The sequence below is a fragment of the Pelobates fuscus genome, chromosome 6 (genome assembly GCF_036172605.1).
Source record: "Pelobates fuscus isolate aPelFus1 chromosome 6, aPelFus1.pri, whole genome shotgun sequence".
Lineage (NCBI taxonomy): Eukaryota > Metazoa > Chordata > Amphibia > Anura > Pelobatidae > Pelobates > Pelobates fuscus.
The window spans coordinates 274,835,583-274,852,283 of record NC_086322.1 but is presented as its reverse complement, the minus strand read 5'-3'; the positions used below and the strand labels follow the sequence as shown (position 1 = coordinate 274,852,283).

The window sequence follows — 16,701 nt, the reverse complement described above, 5'->3', positions numbered from 1 at the left end:
TTCACATTTGGCAATCCAAAACATAGTTCAGGGCTGCCAAAGTTACGTCAAGAAAAAACGCTGCGCATACAAACTCCAAGAACCATGACCTCTTTTAAAAGCAGAAGTGGTTAGGGTGGTTGGAGTAAGTCTTTAAGCTAGTATATGTGCTTGTCTTGCCTGAAGTCTGTATATTAATGACATATAATACAATACATATAAATAAATATATATACATACATACGATTAATCATTTTACAAGGAAATACGGATAACTGCAGAATACAATAAAAAGGGACAGTAGCTATTTTATTTACAAACAACCATAGATGGTTAAATGGAATGTGATGATTCAGAAATAGATGTGAGTAAATGAAAGCTTCACATTAGCACCCACAAACCCTGAGGCCAAGTTGTACATTTGAGTAACATGTGAGTCTCTTCTGTGCTGTTTTTTGTTGTCTTTTTGTCTTTTTTCAGCGTATACTATTGTTGGTTTGAAGGTATTGTTAATGGTAAGTGTTCTGGACAGACATTTCCAAAGGAACACTCTGGAGGTCCTCACATAGGGAGAAGTCCCTCTGAACAGTGGCTGTCTAGTAGACAGCCACTAGAGGAAGACTTAACCCTGCAATGTAAATATTGCAGTTTATGAAAACTGCAATAATTACACTTGCAGGCTTAAAGGACCACTATAGGCACCCAGCCCACTTCAGCTTAATGAAGTGGTCTGGGTGCCTGGTCCAGCTAGGGTTAACCCTTTTTTCTATAAACATAGCAGTTTCAGAGAAACTGCTATGTTTATATTTGGGTTAATCCAGCCTCTAGTGGCTGTCTCATTGACAGCCGCTAGAGGCGCTTGCGTGCTTCTCACTGTGAAAATCACAGTGAGAAGACGCCAGCGTCCATAGAAAAGCATTGTAAATACTTTCCTATGAGACTGGCTGAATGCGCATTCAGCTGAAGAGGAGGAGAGGAGGCGGAGAGAAGGAGGAGAGCTCCCCGCCCGGCGCTGGAGAAAGAGGTAAGTTTAACCCCTTCCTCTCCATCCAGCCCGGTGGGAGGGGGTCCCTGAGAGTGGGTGCACCCTCAGGGCACTATAGTGCCAGGAAAACTATTATGTTTTCCTTGCACTATAGTGGTACTTTAAGTGTAGTGGGAGTTGGCACCTAAACCACTCCAATGGGCAGAAGTGGTCTGGGTGCCTGGAGTGTCCCTTTAACTGCTCACATCTCTGTACATTCCTTCAGCAACAGCCTTTGAGTCAAAGTACAGGTTAGGAATTTAACGCGCATTGCCCAGTCACATGCAGCTGTTTCACCTTTGATGAGGCAAGCCGTGTGGTGAAGCCTTGGCTGATTTGTAGTAATTTTTATACTTTGCATGGCATGCTGGGAGTTTTGTGGAAACACAATTATTCAGGGAGACTCTACAAAGGGTGTCTTTTTTGTTTACTTTAAAGGGACACTGTAGTCACCTAAACAACTTTAGCTTAATGAAGCAGTTTTAGTGTATAGATCATGCCTCCCAGGTTTCACTGCTCAATTCACTGCCATTTAGGAGTTAAAGGGAAACTCCAGTGCCAGGAAAACAATCCGTTTTCCTGGCACTGGAGGTACCCTCTCCCTCCCACCCACCAATCCCCGGTTACTGAAGGGGTGAAAACCCCTTCAGTCACTTACCTGAGGCAGCGACGATGTCCCTCGTCGCTGTCTCCTCCTCAAGACTGATCCCGCCCACCGGCCGAGGAGACCTAATGCGCATGTGCGGCATTAGCGCTCCCCATAGGAAAGCATTGAAAAAGATTTTCAATGCTTTCCTATGGGGAAATGAGCGACGCTGGAGGTCCTCACACAGCGTGAGGACGTCCAGCGACGCTCTAGCAAAGAAATTCTTTGCTAGAAGAAATCAGGAAGTTCCCTGGAAGGAGGAGTTAACCCTGCAAGGTAATTATTGCAGTTTATAAAAAACTGCAATAATTACAGTTGCAGGGTTAGGAGTAGTGGAAGTTGTCTCACATTAAATTTGAGATAAATTTGTGGAATCCAACCCTATAAAAGCACCTTAACAAAATTATAACATATGTGTAAACATATGTACGCATGCATGGAAGGGGGGCTTATTCATTAAATTTTGAGTTGCGCTGAGGTAACAGAGAGACTTTTAAAACATAGGTCAAAATGTGGAAGAAATCTGAATCTGTGATGAGAGATTTGTCTTCAATAGAACACATCTATTTTTATCTAAAGTCTGACGTAAGCGCGTATTGAGATGAGAGATGGGGGTAAACATACATGCGCATCTTCCTCTGAGCATAATAAGGAATGTTGCGTGTTGAACTAGATTTGTGTGTAACTATAAACATAAAAACATGCATTAGCTTTCTTTAGAGAATAGACACCATTTTATAAAACAAGTAAATTGTTACGTATTTTACCAGAACTGACAAGATAACATATGTGGCCATTTATGTTTCTTCTGATATATCATCTCATGTTTGGCCCTCTTAATGACACATTAATTCAGATTTGCTTGAATGGTTTAACTGTAAACTCTACTTTAACAGAAACTCCATTCTTTGTGTTGAACATAAGTACTGCCATTACATTGAATTACTTTGTCAATTCTTTTCTTCCACAATGATGTCCCTAAACAAAAACACACTTAATTAGCTCATATTAATTTGCTGTCACTGGATGAGAAGACAGTGCAGACTCCATTTATTTCACCAACCCCCAACCGAGCCCACATGCTCAGCTGCTGACCCCATACGACAGACACAGAAACGTGAGAGGTTCTGACTAGCACTCAGCTGGGAGTTGATGTAACAAAAAAACAAAAAACACTTGACTCTTACAAAGGACCAGCCAAAATAGCGAGCTCGAGAAAACCCCTCTGTGAAAATAAATAAATAATTATCTCTGAATGCTAAAAAGACTACCGATCTTCAGGATGGAGAAAACAAAGAGAATTCCAACTAATACAAGTGACTCAAGTCCAACCACTGAGATTTGAGGACCAAAGCAATTCTGATTTTTAAATACTTAACAGTAATAAATGATTTTACAACCCACTTGAGTTGAATGACTCAATGCATTTATATTGTTTGGATGAGGTTTATTGGGTAGGGCAGGACAAATATTGTTTTGTAGGACAACAGTTCCCCACTGGCTGCTTCTAAAATATCTACTATCCTTAAGTGGAAATATGATGAGTGATGCTGAAATCAGTCCTCGTGGTACTTTGACAACCATTCTCATGCAACCCTTTTAGAGCCTCCTATGTCAATCCAGTACCTTGGACAATCCGTGGACTATTGCTACTAGGGCAATAGGATATGATTTTAGATAAATCCTTTTAGTGTACCTCCCAAAAACTCTATTAAGAAATTTCAGGCAAGTATTCATATTAAAAGGATACTTCATACACATATTATTTCTCAACTTGAAATAAAGTATCTTCAGATCCTGTTCAATTTCAGAAATAAATGGTACTTAAAACGATACATCGTTAAGCAAGGTTGACATAAAAGGCACTTGGTTGGAGTAATATGTTGAAACTTAGTTGAAAACAATAACCAGGTAGAACAGCCTGTGTAGATTAGACCATATCAGAGAGGCCAATTCATGTTGAAGCTCTTCAGAGAGGGCTACACATTTATTTCAATCAAGACCATCTCTATTGGGTCACTTGAGAACATCAAGGACCCTAGTCCATCCCTTTTAGAGTACTCAGAGAAGACAAGACCTTGGTAATGCTCTTTGAAGACCATATTCATCATGGTGTTACCTGCATTTTGATAGGACCACAACATTATAGCCACCGATGACTATGCTATGTGTACGATAAAGTATATAAGAAGGCTGTGCATTCGTTTGAGCATTGTCGTTTTTGTTTTAAACAAAATTAGTAATTCTGTATTACATACACACTTAAATGCCAGTTCATTTCTGCCAGAGATCACATGTTTGCACACAAACCTTTTTCATATCACAATAGTATACCATACTTCATTCTGACTGTCCCGTGCGATAAAATAAATGTAGGGTAACTGGGATATGCATTAAAATGAAAATTGCTGAAAAATCAACCTGTCCATCTCAGCTGAAAAAAGAAAATTCTTATAATATATTTTGACTAAATTCTAAACTCTTATTCGAACTACACCAATTTGTGCATGAGCCGCTATTAATAAGGAACAGGTTAAATAGCATTTTATGCATTGACATTGTAGGTTAGTGGGTGATCAACCCCCGATATTGTGCAATGTCACTGACAAACACCTTGGATCCCAAGGTCATCTGGCAAAGCATGATGCGAAATATAGTGTTTAATATCTGGAGTGCTAAGGTTAGCCATCACTGGTGAAGGTTACAGCTTCTATCAGGATATGTACAAACATCTGTAGCTGCTCTCAATAAGAAATGGAATATATAAAAAAAAATTCTTCCGCCTACCTCCCCCCCTCCATTTATGAGTCATCTTATCATTATTTTAACTGTTCTTTCTGATTAATAGTCAGCCTGCTGCAACATTATTCTCTGTCTCCACGCGTTCAAAAACCACTATCTTCCTGACATACCGTTCAATGTCTTGCAATTCTGTTGTCATCCTATAAGGCTTCGTTCTATTTATAAAGGTAAATATGTATACAATGTTCCAATGTAACGCTTGCTGCATCTCTCTGAATATTCTAGCCATTTTTATTGGCTATCTTTCCCCAATCCGTCTTCCATGGCTCCAGAAAGCACAGGCACTGTACAGCCCTCAGAGTACACCCGTACGCAACTGTAACACGAAACAACCAAACTATATATATACAGCACATAAAGAGGACATAACCATTGGCATACGAACCTTCAAAGTCAGATATAATACCTTCCAGGTGCGCATTGACCGAAGGATCAGACATTTTTGGGACCTTCCCCAATTCCAGAGAGTTGTCGGATCACAGCTCAGATTGTCTCCCCCCCCCCCCCTCCCCTCTAAGCAACAAATCCCAAATTTGGAGAAAAAAAAATAGGCTTCACATCAGAAGACACCGCCAAGAAGGAGGAAGAAGAGGAGGGGGGATGGATTCTCCTGTTGTGACTGCAATCCTAAACTTTTTGACTTTAATGTGTGTGGGGTTTTGTCTCTCGCACTCCCTAACTTGAGCTGAGGATAAAGATACAGCCCCCAAAGGCTGATCTGAATCAATGGTGCAGAGGCAGCAGGCAAACTCCACCCATGTCACAGAAACACACACACACACACGCGCACACACTGCTAACACAGCTCACATTCCCGGGGCTGCCCAGCTGCACAGAGGTGGCCTGCCTATGGCAGTTATTATTAACCCCTTAAACGCCATGTTGTGACAAAATCTCCATGCATCACACGGGGTGAATCTTTTATGTGCTACATCAGGTGACTGCCAAGCTGTGTTACTGGGTCTTTAACCCCTTAAGGACCAAACTTCTGGAATAAAAGGGAATCATGACATGTCACACATGTCATGTGTCCTTAAGGGGTTAAAGGAGTACGTGGACGTCTATATGTGTGTGTGTGCTATTATTATTGGCATTAGTACAGCGCCAACTTATTCCACAGCACTTTACAATAATTTAAAGGGAGAATTTAACAATAAATGAGACAAACTATTAGAAATTTTGACAATATGTTAAACAGAACCTTGTTCGGAGGAGCTTGCAATCTCTCTCTCTCGTTATAATATATACACATACACGTACATTGTTTAGTATACTTAGCATCTGATGCAAATACTCTTGTTACAGGTATAAGCATTTATTCATAAAGAAAGTAGATTGTACAATTCAAAAAAGCTTTCATTAAAAGAGAGGAAGTGACATTTTTAATTGGATGCCACAAAAAATAAAAAATAAAAAAAAAGAAGAAGAAATGTTTAAGAAAAAAAAAAACATATGATGTGTGACGTAGATCTAACCGAATCCTGTTCTCTAACGCAGTTGTGGTACTATGCATCTCTGTCAGCAAGCTGCTGCTGTTGCTGGTACGATGCCTTGACTTTTAAAAATGGACAGAAACCTAGGCTGCTTAGCTTAGTTTGGGAGGCAAGGGATGTGGCAGCAGAAGGGTTAAAGCGATGGCGTCACTGCATCCTGAAGCCGGAGCGATAGGCAGCAGGAAACTCCCAAAATATCGAGAGAGGGAGAGAGAGAGAGGAAAGGCCAGCTGTCAACAGGAAACCAGCCATGCACACAGGGGGTACCAGCCTTGACAAATGTTTTGTGGACCTTGGGATTGGTGACCACCTTTAAATAGAAATAGATTGTTGCTTGTGACAATCAAAATGCTTAATACCAGTGTGGCTTTATCAGTGCTTGAAGACACTGCCCAATATGAAGGCATTTCATCATGGATTTTTAATTAGCATCTTAGCTAAGGGCAGCCAAAATGTTGATCACCAGCCATTGAAGGACTACAACTCCCATGAAACTTTGATGTCTGGGGTTTAAATTTTGACCACCACTGATCTACAGTAGATCTCCATAGGCAGATGGTGCATTCTAAAAAAGTGTTACTGCACCTTTTTTCACAGTGACCCACACTACATAATGGCATTAACGTGGTCATTCATTCCTCTATTGTAAAATGTACCTAGTGACCCATTTTACTGTGAATTTCATTTGCTTCTTTTAAAGGGACACTATAGGCACCCAGACCACATCATCTAAGTGAAGTGCCCTGTTCCCTTAAAGGACCACTATAGTGCCAGGAAAACGAGTCCTGGCACTATAGTGCCATGTTCCCCACACCCTCAGGGTCCCACTCCCGCCAAGCTGAAGTTGGAGGAAGGGGTTAAACACTTACCTTTCTCCAGCGCCGGGCTCCCTTGGCGCTGGGGACTCTCCTCCTCCTTTGGACGTCATCGGCTGAATGCACATGCGCGGCAAGAGCACATGCGCGCATTCAGTCAGTCCATAGGAAAGCATTATCAATGCTTTCCTATGGACGCTGGCATCTTCTCACTGTGAAAATCACAGTGAGAAGCGCGGAAGCGCCTCTAGCGGCTGTCAATGAGACAGCCACTAGAGGCTGGATTAACCCATATGTAAACATAGCAGTTTCTCTGAAACTGCTATGTTTACAGCTGCAGGGTTAACCCTAGAGGGACCTGGCACCCAGACCACTTCATTAAGCTGAAGTGGTCTGGGTGCCTATAGTGGTCCTTTAACCCTGCATTGTAAAACATTGCAGTTTCCGGTGTTGCTTGGCTTTTTATGTAGTTTAAATCTGTAAAAAGACGCTGGATGTCCTCATGCTTGCACGAGAAAGTCCAGAATCTTCAAGATCCCCATAAGAAAGCATCGATTTAATGTTTTTTTTATGGGGAAGGCCTAGTGTGCGCGCGGCACACCTGCCCCCTATTGCACTGACACCGGAGGAAACGGAGTCAGCGCCGAGGAACCTCTGCGCTGGTATCAGGTAAAAGGAAACAGGGTTTTAACCCTTTCAACACAGTTTTCCCCCAATATCAGGACAACAGAGGATAAGACAGATCAGTGGAACAAAGGTCCTACATCAGGACTGCCCCCTGGATATATGGCCCTAATATCTTTATATATCAAAATTCCGCTATATATCGCTATGATGTTAAAAGACCACTAAAGTCAATCAGACAACTTCATCTCAATGAGGTGTTCTAGGTGTAGTGACCCTTTAGTTTTAACTCTGTCATACTGGCAGCCACGAGAGGGGCTTGCACAGCATTGAATGAGTAAAACTAGGTCATGTGATGTGGAAGCCCCCACTGTAAAGCATTATTTCAGTGCTTTCCTATCTTGGATGCTGCGCCACTAGCTGCGCATGCACATCATATTCCCATTGTTCTATGAGGAGCATTGACTTGGACAACGCCGGAGGAGGTCATGTATTTTCCATGACATCGTGGGAGGAGGAGAGGTAAGCAGCGCCGATGACTTAGCATTGGAAAAAGGTAAATAAATCCTTTATTTTATTAATTTTATTTACGAGTGGGGGAGGGGGAACACCTGTATTTTACTAGGGACAGGGAAACTTTAGCGTCAGGATTACAGGTTTGCATTCCTAACACTCTAGTGTTTCTTTAAAGTGTCACTTCAGCCAAAAACTGTATTTTATTAAAACCTTTTTTTGTGTTGTAGTGACCATTGCTGGCATCGTGCCCCTGTATTGAAAAAATACATATATAAATTTGCCTGCGATCCCAAACCGAGGCCAAAAGTTCTCTCTGCAGCCCAATCCTCATCTGGTGATGTCACTCCCCATCATTGCAAGGGAAAACTGGTGTCACGTGTAGTGGAAGGACATGACATCATTGCTATGCTACATGACTCTCGCTTTGGGCTGGATAATGTAGAGTTACACCTCCGTCAGCAAAGTGCTTTTAGTCTACATGTGCCACATTTATCAATGAAATGTTACACAAGCAGACTCCAAGCACTATGAACACTTCAGATTACTTAAGTGGTTATGATGTTTGGAGCAATCGTTTAAAGTTTAAAAGTTTCATGGAAAACATAAGTTGTTTTATTTTAAAAGTAAATTAAAGGGACACTATAGTCACCAGGACAACTACATCTGTTTTTTTTTTTTGACAATCTTTTTCATATTTAAGTAGTGGTACATGGTATTGTGTTTATTGGTTACAGAGCCAATTGGTCAAAAGTTATGGTAAAACATTGGAACGGATAACTTCCCATGTGTACATTTCTAGACATGTTTGGCTATCAGTGGTTAAGTGCTATTCCCTTTACACATTGTGTATCTATTCAGTGTCACTTGCTTTGAAACTTGCCACTTTCTCCTGCACTGCTGGTTTTGAGAGATGATTGTAGCTTTGTGTAAGTGTCGTATCTTGTTTTGTGAGACTTTCTAATCATCATGCTTGGTAGCTAGTCGTCTGCCCCTCTTCTGTGTGGCCTTATTGTGCGCTATTGCAGTATGGGGTTACCTCTTGTTACTATGTGTTTCTCGGGGTCCAGGACAACTACATCTTAATGTAGTTGTGCTGGTGTATATAGCCTGTCTCTGCGGGCTTATTTAAGTAAACACTGCCTTTTCACTGCCTAGTAACACCTCAGATTCAGAGGTGTTTCCATAGTGTGCAGCACATACGTTCAGCATCTTCACGCTCTGCATCGAGGAACTGAACTTTCCCCATAGCGATGCATAGAGTTGTGCATGCGCGATAGCCTCTCAATGCTTGTCCATGAGAAAGCATTGGATTGGCCAAGATCATCAAGTTTAATGATCTCAGTCAAGGGGGCAGAGCGTTGGTGGGGCAAGCCGCAACCGGACCAGCACGGCGCTGGCAAACGGTGAGAAAAGTAATCTTTTTACACTGAGGTGTGTGGGGGTGGGGTGGTGGGAAGGGGGCGCTAAACAGCTATTTAGAAAATATTGTGTTAATTTAAATGCCATCTATATATTGTGCTACAAGACAATGTGTACATACAATTTATCTCTATTATACGTTATATTATTATTGCCTATGTGGGGTTTCAGTTAAATCAAATTCATACAACAAAACGCTGAATTTTGTTGATCTGCCATTCGTTAAATAAACCACAAATACCTAACCTGATTAAAAGACAATCTGGATTCCCCCCTTCCCCCAGCCTTTCCAGTTTGGCCTAATTGTAGAAAATATACAATTAACATTTTTCACAATTTGGATTTAGTGAATAGCCTTGTTTAATATGAAGCAGTCTTATTTTTATTTTTAAATGCTTTGTTTAACTTTTTTTTTTGTAAGTTCACTATTTAAATGGATTAGAAAGAAAAACATACTTTGATCCTAGAAATACTTTCTCCCAGACAAAACGTTCATACTATGCATATAGATCCATTGTTTCATTATGTATGAGTAAAACGGTGAGTTACTATGTGAGTCATATCAATGTGACAGTAAAAGAATGCAATTTTCATGGACACTCAATGTCCAAAGTCAAGGACAGAATGCTTTCTCTTGAGTTTGTTTACAGGGGTGTGTGTCACAGCGAGCGAGGCACTATTCATGACATAAAATATAATAAAAACATTAAATATAGCAAAATCTTACTGTATTCAAGCCTGAAGCTGTAACTCTGCATGCTGTTTGCCTCAGAAAAACAAGCAGTCTGCTGACATCATCAGAAGTGGTAGTCTGATCCAATCACAATGCTTCCCCATAGGATTGGCTGAGACTGACAAAGAGGCAGATCAGGGGCAGAGCCAGCATGATTCAAACACAGCCCTGGCCAATCAGCATCTCCTCATAGAGAGGAATTGAATCAATGAATCTCTATGAGGAAAATTCAGTGTCTGCATGCAGAGGGAGGAGACACTGAATGTTTGGATGCATTTTAGGCAGCCATGACCCAGGAAGGATCTCTAACAGCCATCTGAGGAGTGGCCAGTGAAGTTATCACTAGGCTGTAATGTAAACACTGCATATTCTCTGAAAAGACAGAGTTTACAGCAAAAAGCCTGAAGATAATGATTCTACTCACCAGAACAAATTCAATAAGCTGTAGTTGTTCTGGTGACTAAAGTGTCCCTTTAAAAATACGAAATCTGAACTAAAGCCATCACTCCATTTCTCTTTCAAATTAAAGATTTGGTAATTAACATCACAAGCCATTTCAGTCCATGCGCACAATGCATTGGAGGAGAAGAAAACGAATAACTGTTTCAGGTTCTCCCCCACTTTTTGCTCTCTATGCTGACTGACAGATACAAAGGGCAGAGCCTATAACAATGATTGACAGGGAACTGGCATGGAGGCGCTCAGCTCTAGGTTAGAGCAGTGAATATTTCTCCATGTCACTATATTTTTCAGACCTCATAAACAAGTTTGCTACATGTAAGAGATTAAGTAAACATTATACTAAAATCCAAGATAGGGACATTTTCCCTTTAACTCATTAAATGAACACTATAGTGTCAGAAATACAAAAATGTATTCCCTGTATTCATGACACCATAGCCTCCGTGGCTGAGATCAAAGTTGACAATCTCAGCCAATCCAATGCTTTCCCATAGTAAAGCATTGCAAGGCTACTGGGCATGTGCAGCAAAACTATGTGCTGCGCCAATCAGCATCTCTATAAGGAGCACTCAGTGCCTACATGCAGAGCGTGGAGACGCTAAACGTAAGTGCTGCATAATGTGCAGCACTGACCCATGAAACGGCTCTCGTCACTGTCTGACAGCCACTTGAGGTGTTCCTAGGCAGTAATGTAAACACTGCCTTTTCTCTGATAAGGTAGTGTTTACAATAAAAATCCTACAGGGACAGGCTATAGATACCAGAACAACTACATTAAGCTGTTCTGATGACTATTGTGTCCCTTTAACATAAACCAGCTACATTTAAATCCCTTCATGATAAGTTTCTCCCCGTTCATTTCCATTAATCTCCCAGCCAGTAAAAGCCAGAAATACAGGGTTACTCAGTAAAGTGAGAATACAAAGTAAATGTAAAATTCAAGGCCAAAATTAAAAAAAAAATAATAATTTGAAATTCACTTTGAATTCTCACTTTAGTGAGTAACCCTGTCCCCCAGTCATGTGTCACTTTTTTCACACTATTTATCTAACTTTGCCGTCTGTATAAAACTATATGCATTATTATATAATATTTATAACCATAGGAAAAGTTCTAATATTGCTGCTCCCAGTCCTACCAGGTTTGTTCACTGAGTGATCTTGGGTCGGCCAGTGTTGAATTTGACAGTTATTGGGTGTCATGCTGTCACTGCACAGTGCAGGGAGTGAAGCTAAGAAGACCATAGAGACTATATAGAGGTTTTCAACCACAGTCTGACCCAGGGTGTACGTATATGGCGGAAGTATCCTGTCATATACTGAGGGGAGGGATCATTTTTTTTTTTTTTACAAATACTTTATCGAACAAGGAAAACGTGATGAAAGGATCATTATATTAAAAGCCAGTGTTGAAGTGATACTTCTCCTTTAAGAGTAATCTGAAAATAGATCTGCGTGCATGTGTGACACTGACAGATAGGGGCGGGCTGGGAAGGGGGGCAGGGAGGCAATTGCCCCCCAGGCCGCCCTAAACCCAGGGCCGTCCGTATCCAGCAAAAAATGGAAAATACTGAACCCCCTGCCTCTGGCCCTGCCTCTGGCCCTGCCTCTGGCTGAGGAGTCAGATTTTTCAACTTACCTCTCTCCCTGCAGCCTGCAGCCAGGGAAGTCAGTCTCTCCTGATGATGTCAGGAGGAGAGAGCGTGACTTTCACTGCTCTTCTCACAGGACCGCTGGGGAGTCTGCGAGAAGAGCAGAGGAAGCCACGCCCCCCTCCTCCTGACATCATCAGGAGAGACTTACTTCATTGACTGCTGCTGGTTGCTGCTGCCCACCCCTCCCTGGCCTAAGGTAAGGCTCAGGGAGGGGGGAAAACACTAGTTTTTTTTATTCCCAGCCTCAGCCCTGTCCCCTTCCTCAGCCCCTGTCCCCTACCTCAGCCCCTGTCCCCCCTCCTCAGCCCCTGTCCCCCTAGTCAGCCCTTGTCCCCTACCTCAGCCCCTGTCCCCTACCTCAGCCCCTGTCCCACCCTTTCCCTGCTCCTTTCCCCCCTCTCAGCTCCTGCCCCCTACCTCAGCCCCATGCCCCCCACCACAGCCCCATAACATCCCCACTACAGCTCCTCTCCCCCAATTGCAACCCATATTACCCACACCACAGCCCCTTTCCAAATGGTAGCCATCAACTTGCTTCAGCCCCTTTCCCCCCCTACATTTCCAAATCCCCAATTACAGCTTATACCCTCCACTACCACCCCTGTCCCCCACTACAGCCCTGCCCGCTTACTCAGCCCCTGTCCACTGGTTTTAAAAGTGTAAAGTTAGTGTGTGTGTGTATGAGTATGTCTGTGTGTGTTTGCGTCAGTATGTCTGTGTGTGTGCGCGTCAGTATGTCTGTGTGTGTGCGTCAGTATGTCTGTGTGTGTGCGTCAGTATGTCTGTCTATGTGTGTGCCAGTATGTCTGTTTATGTGTATGCAAGTATGTCTGTGTATGTGTGTGCAAGTATGTCTCTGTGTGTGTGCCAGTTTGTCTGTGTGTGTGTCAGCCAGTATGCCTGTGTGTGTCTGTCTGTATGTCTGTCTGTCTGAGTCAGTATGCCTGTAACAGTGTGTCTTTCTGTGTGTGTCTGTGTGTGTACCAGTATGTATGTCTGTGTGTGTGTCAGTATGTCTGTGTGCAAGTATGTCTCTGTGTGTGTGCCAATTTGTCTGTGTGTGTTAGCCAGTATGCCTGTGTGTGTCAGTATGTCTGTCTGTCTGAGTCGGTATGCCTGTAACAGTGTGTCTTTCTGTGTGTCTGTGTGCCTGTCAGTGAGTGTGTGTGTTTTTTGTGTTTACCAAATCAGCAAGTGTGTGTGTGTGCCTGTCATTGAGTGTCTGTTTAGGTGACTGCCCCCCACCCCCACACACTTTCAATCACATGGGAAAGGTGTTTTTACTCTCCTCTTGGTGCAATGGGCCACTTGACTGGATTTGCCCCCCAGGCCTAAGGCTGCCAGCCCTCCCCTGCAGACAGACTGCACATGCCTGATCTGTGCGCCTGTTCCACTGTCGAGCTGAGCATATGACAATGACTGGCTGAACATGCCTGTCTGTTTGCGTATGCGTGACAATGATGGGGTGAACATGCCTGCTCTTTGCGTGTGTGAGAGACGCAGTCCCACAGCGCACGCTTAGTCTGCGTGCTCCTGTGAACCAATCGTCAATGGAAGCCCTTCTCATGATGTCTCATCATTTTCTTTGACATTTACACATAAATCCAGGAAGCAGGATGTGCAGACACACATACATGTAAGCATTTTGTTGTGGGTCTCCATCACCTGTCCAATGTACATTGAACTCTATGCCTGCCAGTGAGGTGTCGCATTAATTGAATTAAATTCTCTTACTGGATATAAATACAAAGAATCTAAAAAAAAAAACTCTCTGTTACCAAAATAATCTGTAATAACTCAAATGTCATTTTACGCACGCTACGCCTCTATAGAGCATATTTAAAAATTGTTCAACAGTGAGTGACAGGGTTTAAAGGGTCACCGTATGGGAAGCAAGGGAATTGGGAGGTCACAATGTGTGGAATGGAACTTTTACACAGCTCTTTAATTATCTAACCTCAAGTACGCGCTGGCACTGTGCCCCGTATCTTACACTTTTGGGAGAAATGCTCAGAGTGATGCGATGCAGTGATGTGGTTATTGGGTGCAGGAACAAAGAAAAAAAGTCTATAGCGCAAAAAAGGCTAAATGAGAATTATGGGAAAAACTGGACACAAATCTCTTATTATCTATTTTTTTCTGTCGGTTATATTGTTACTGGGTAGGAATTTAAATCTTTTTTCTCTCTGCTTTTTTTTTTCTGAAGAAAAAAAAAAAACATTGGCAAAATGGTTCTTAGTGTTACGTCCATCAGGCTGTTATTTCAATCCCAAACAGAAAAAAAAAAAACAAGAAAAAAAACAAAAAACGATTCCTCATATTTCAGGGCAACCAGGATGAACATATGCTGTGCGCGGCAAAATCCGAGGAAGCACCAGCGCGTCAACAGGGAGAATCAATTCACGACTGCAGGGGTGGACGGAAAGTGTCTCTTGAAAATCAAAAAGATTCCTCCCGACAATTCTTAAAAAAAAAAAAGGGGGGTTAAATAAATCAATGTCATTGTATGAAGCCTGGCCCTTTTTCTCTCTGGGAAGATACTAAGGATTTTACCAGCTGCTGGCTAAGGTATTTCCGTCTCTTTATGTCTCAACCAGACCAGCTGGAAATTACAGATTCCTTCTCCTGTAAAATACAGCTTGTGGGAGATATTTCAAATAGATTGTTCCACCGTCTCTATGATTCAAAGCCGTTTCTAAAATGATTCGCAAGCGACGCAGACATCCCCGCACGTCATCACATCAGGGAGGGAAGGTGCATGTAGTTGCTGGGTAACCAGACGTGCGGGGAGCCCGTCATTTTGAATTTTTATGTAATCCAGTGAAAGGGTTAAACACCGGATATAGCGTTCAAATTGTATGTGATTCACAAACATTACTTACACATCACCTCTTACTTGCTTCAAAAAGAAAACGACAAGTGTTTCGGCCATACTGTGTGACACACGTCAAACAGCTGAGAGGAGGGGCTATTCCAGGAATCGCACTGAGACAACGATCTATAAGTCATGTGCAAAGAATGACTGTTTTTTGATTGTGCTGTGATAAAATGTCTGGGTTAAAGAGTTTATTAAAGGGACATTCCATTCATCATAGCCATCACAGCTGGATGTAGTGGTTATGGTGCCAGGAGAGCACTGGCACAATCCCAGTATAATCTGTCAAACCCTTTTGGTACAGTAGAACACCTATCCAAATTCCTGAACTTTAGCTGGAGAAGTCAGATACCAGTTTGTTCAAAGCAAGAACCATTAATTCAATTATTCAATATCTTTCTGTATTTTTAGAGCCCTCTGAACAACCTGAAGGGTACGTTTGTGTATTTCCCACTTTTACCCTGTTTTATTGTTTATTGCGTGATGTTGAATGAACGCCTACAGCAGCATCTTCTTCCGCTCCCCGAGAAGATCAGGACCAGCATGGACCCAGGTAAGTGTCAAACTATACTTAAAATGTTTTGAGAGATGCTGTGACATCAGCCGGGCCACTCTTGGCACCAAGCTGTAGGGGTTATTCTGCGTGGAGCGTCCCTTTAAACCCTCACTGTGCCCTTTCGCATATCTCAACAGGTCCGACTAAACAAATCAGATAACGGGAATTTTTCAATCAAGGATCAATCAGAATAAAGCATCTAATTAATTTACTTAGATTAAGCAGAGCTTGCAGCATATTTCCTGATCTCATTAAAGTCATCCAGAAACACACAATGAATATAATGGATGTCATAAAGAATAAATGTATCAATGGCAGTCTTAAGGTGGACCTTTAACTTCTCTGGAAGTGGCATTTTTTCATACATTCACTCCAGTAAATTACATTGTGTTTCCAAGGGTAAGCAGAGGGAAGTAAAAGAAAAACAAAAAAAACACCAATATAGCACGTTTGTGTCCATGGCAACTAACATGAATTCTTGTCTGGAGTGATATCTGGAGTAATGATAATTCTCTGTAAAAAAAAGTCTCCTATTCAGTATCAGTGAAATAAACCTCGACTGCATTATATTGGTAAGTCTGAATCCATCCACGGACATGTTGCTTTGGGACAAAGAGTTAGGAACCAACCACAATGATAAAAATAATGATGTACAGAGGTGCATGCCTCTCTTCCAGCTGAGACTCCATCTGAACTTCTAATTACAATGCCTAAATAAAAATGTATCCGTCCATTTAGTCTTTGTCAAACGTAAGAGGCAAATGACACCCCAAAATAATATTGGATCACACATTATTAACCCCAAGAACATGCAAGAAGTGACGTGTGGAAAATACCTCTAATCCAACAACGGAAGGGTCTCCCACCACAGCTCTGCACTATCTCCGGGAGTTCATCACTACTGATGACCTCCCAGTCAATCCAGTACTTCTCATTAAGAAACAATGGTACACAGGGCACATGCGCGGCACTGTGTAAGAACTGCTTTAAATCCTTAAAAGCTGTAACAAGTAGTAAACTAGTGAATATAATTGCATGCTCACCCTCCTACAGAGTACAAATACAGAGTAAAACATCTTGTTTTGACTATCATGCATACTCAG

At 42.1% G+C, this 16,701-nt stretch overlaps 1 protein-coding gene across 3 annotated transcripts in view; it reads right to left on the bottom strand.

Moving 5' to 3' along the window:
• SEPTIN9 (septin 9) overlaps positions 1-16,701 on the bottom strand; it is a 198,542-nt gene that overhangs the window by 107,846 nt on the left and 73,995 nt on the right. The window contains exon 1 of one of the 3 annotated variants that reach the window (XM_063459184.1): positions 4,837-5,046. The exons of the other annotated variants lie outside the window; for them this stretch is intronic. Coding sequence (XP_063315254.1) covers positions 4,837-4,891 — 55 coding nt within the window. The 5' untranslated portion in view covers positions 4,892-5,046. Of the gene's footprint in view, positions 1-4,836; positions 5,047-16,701 lie in introns of those variants that run through there. 3 annotated transcript variants of the gene reach the window in all.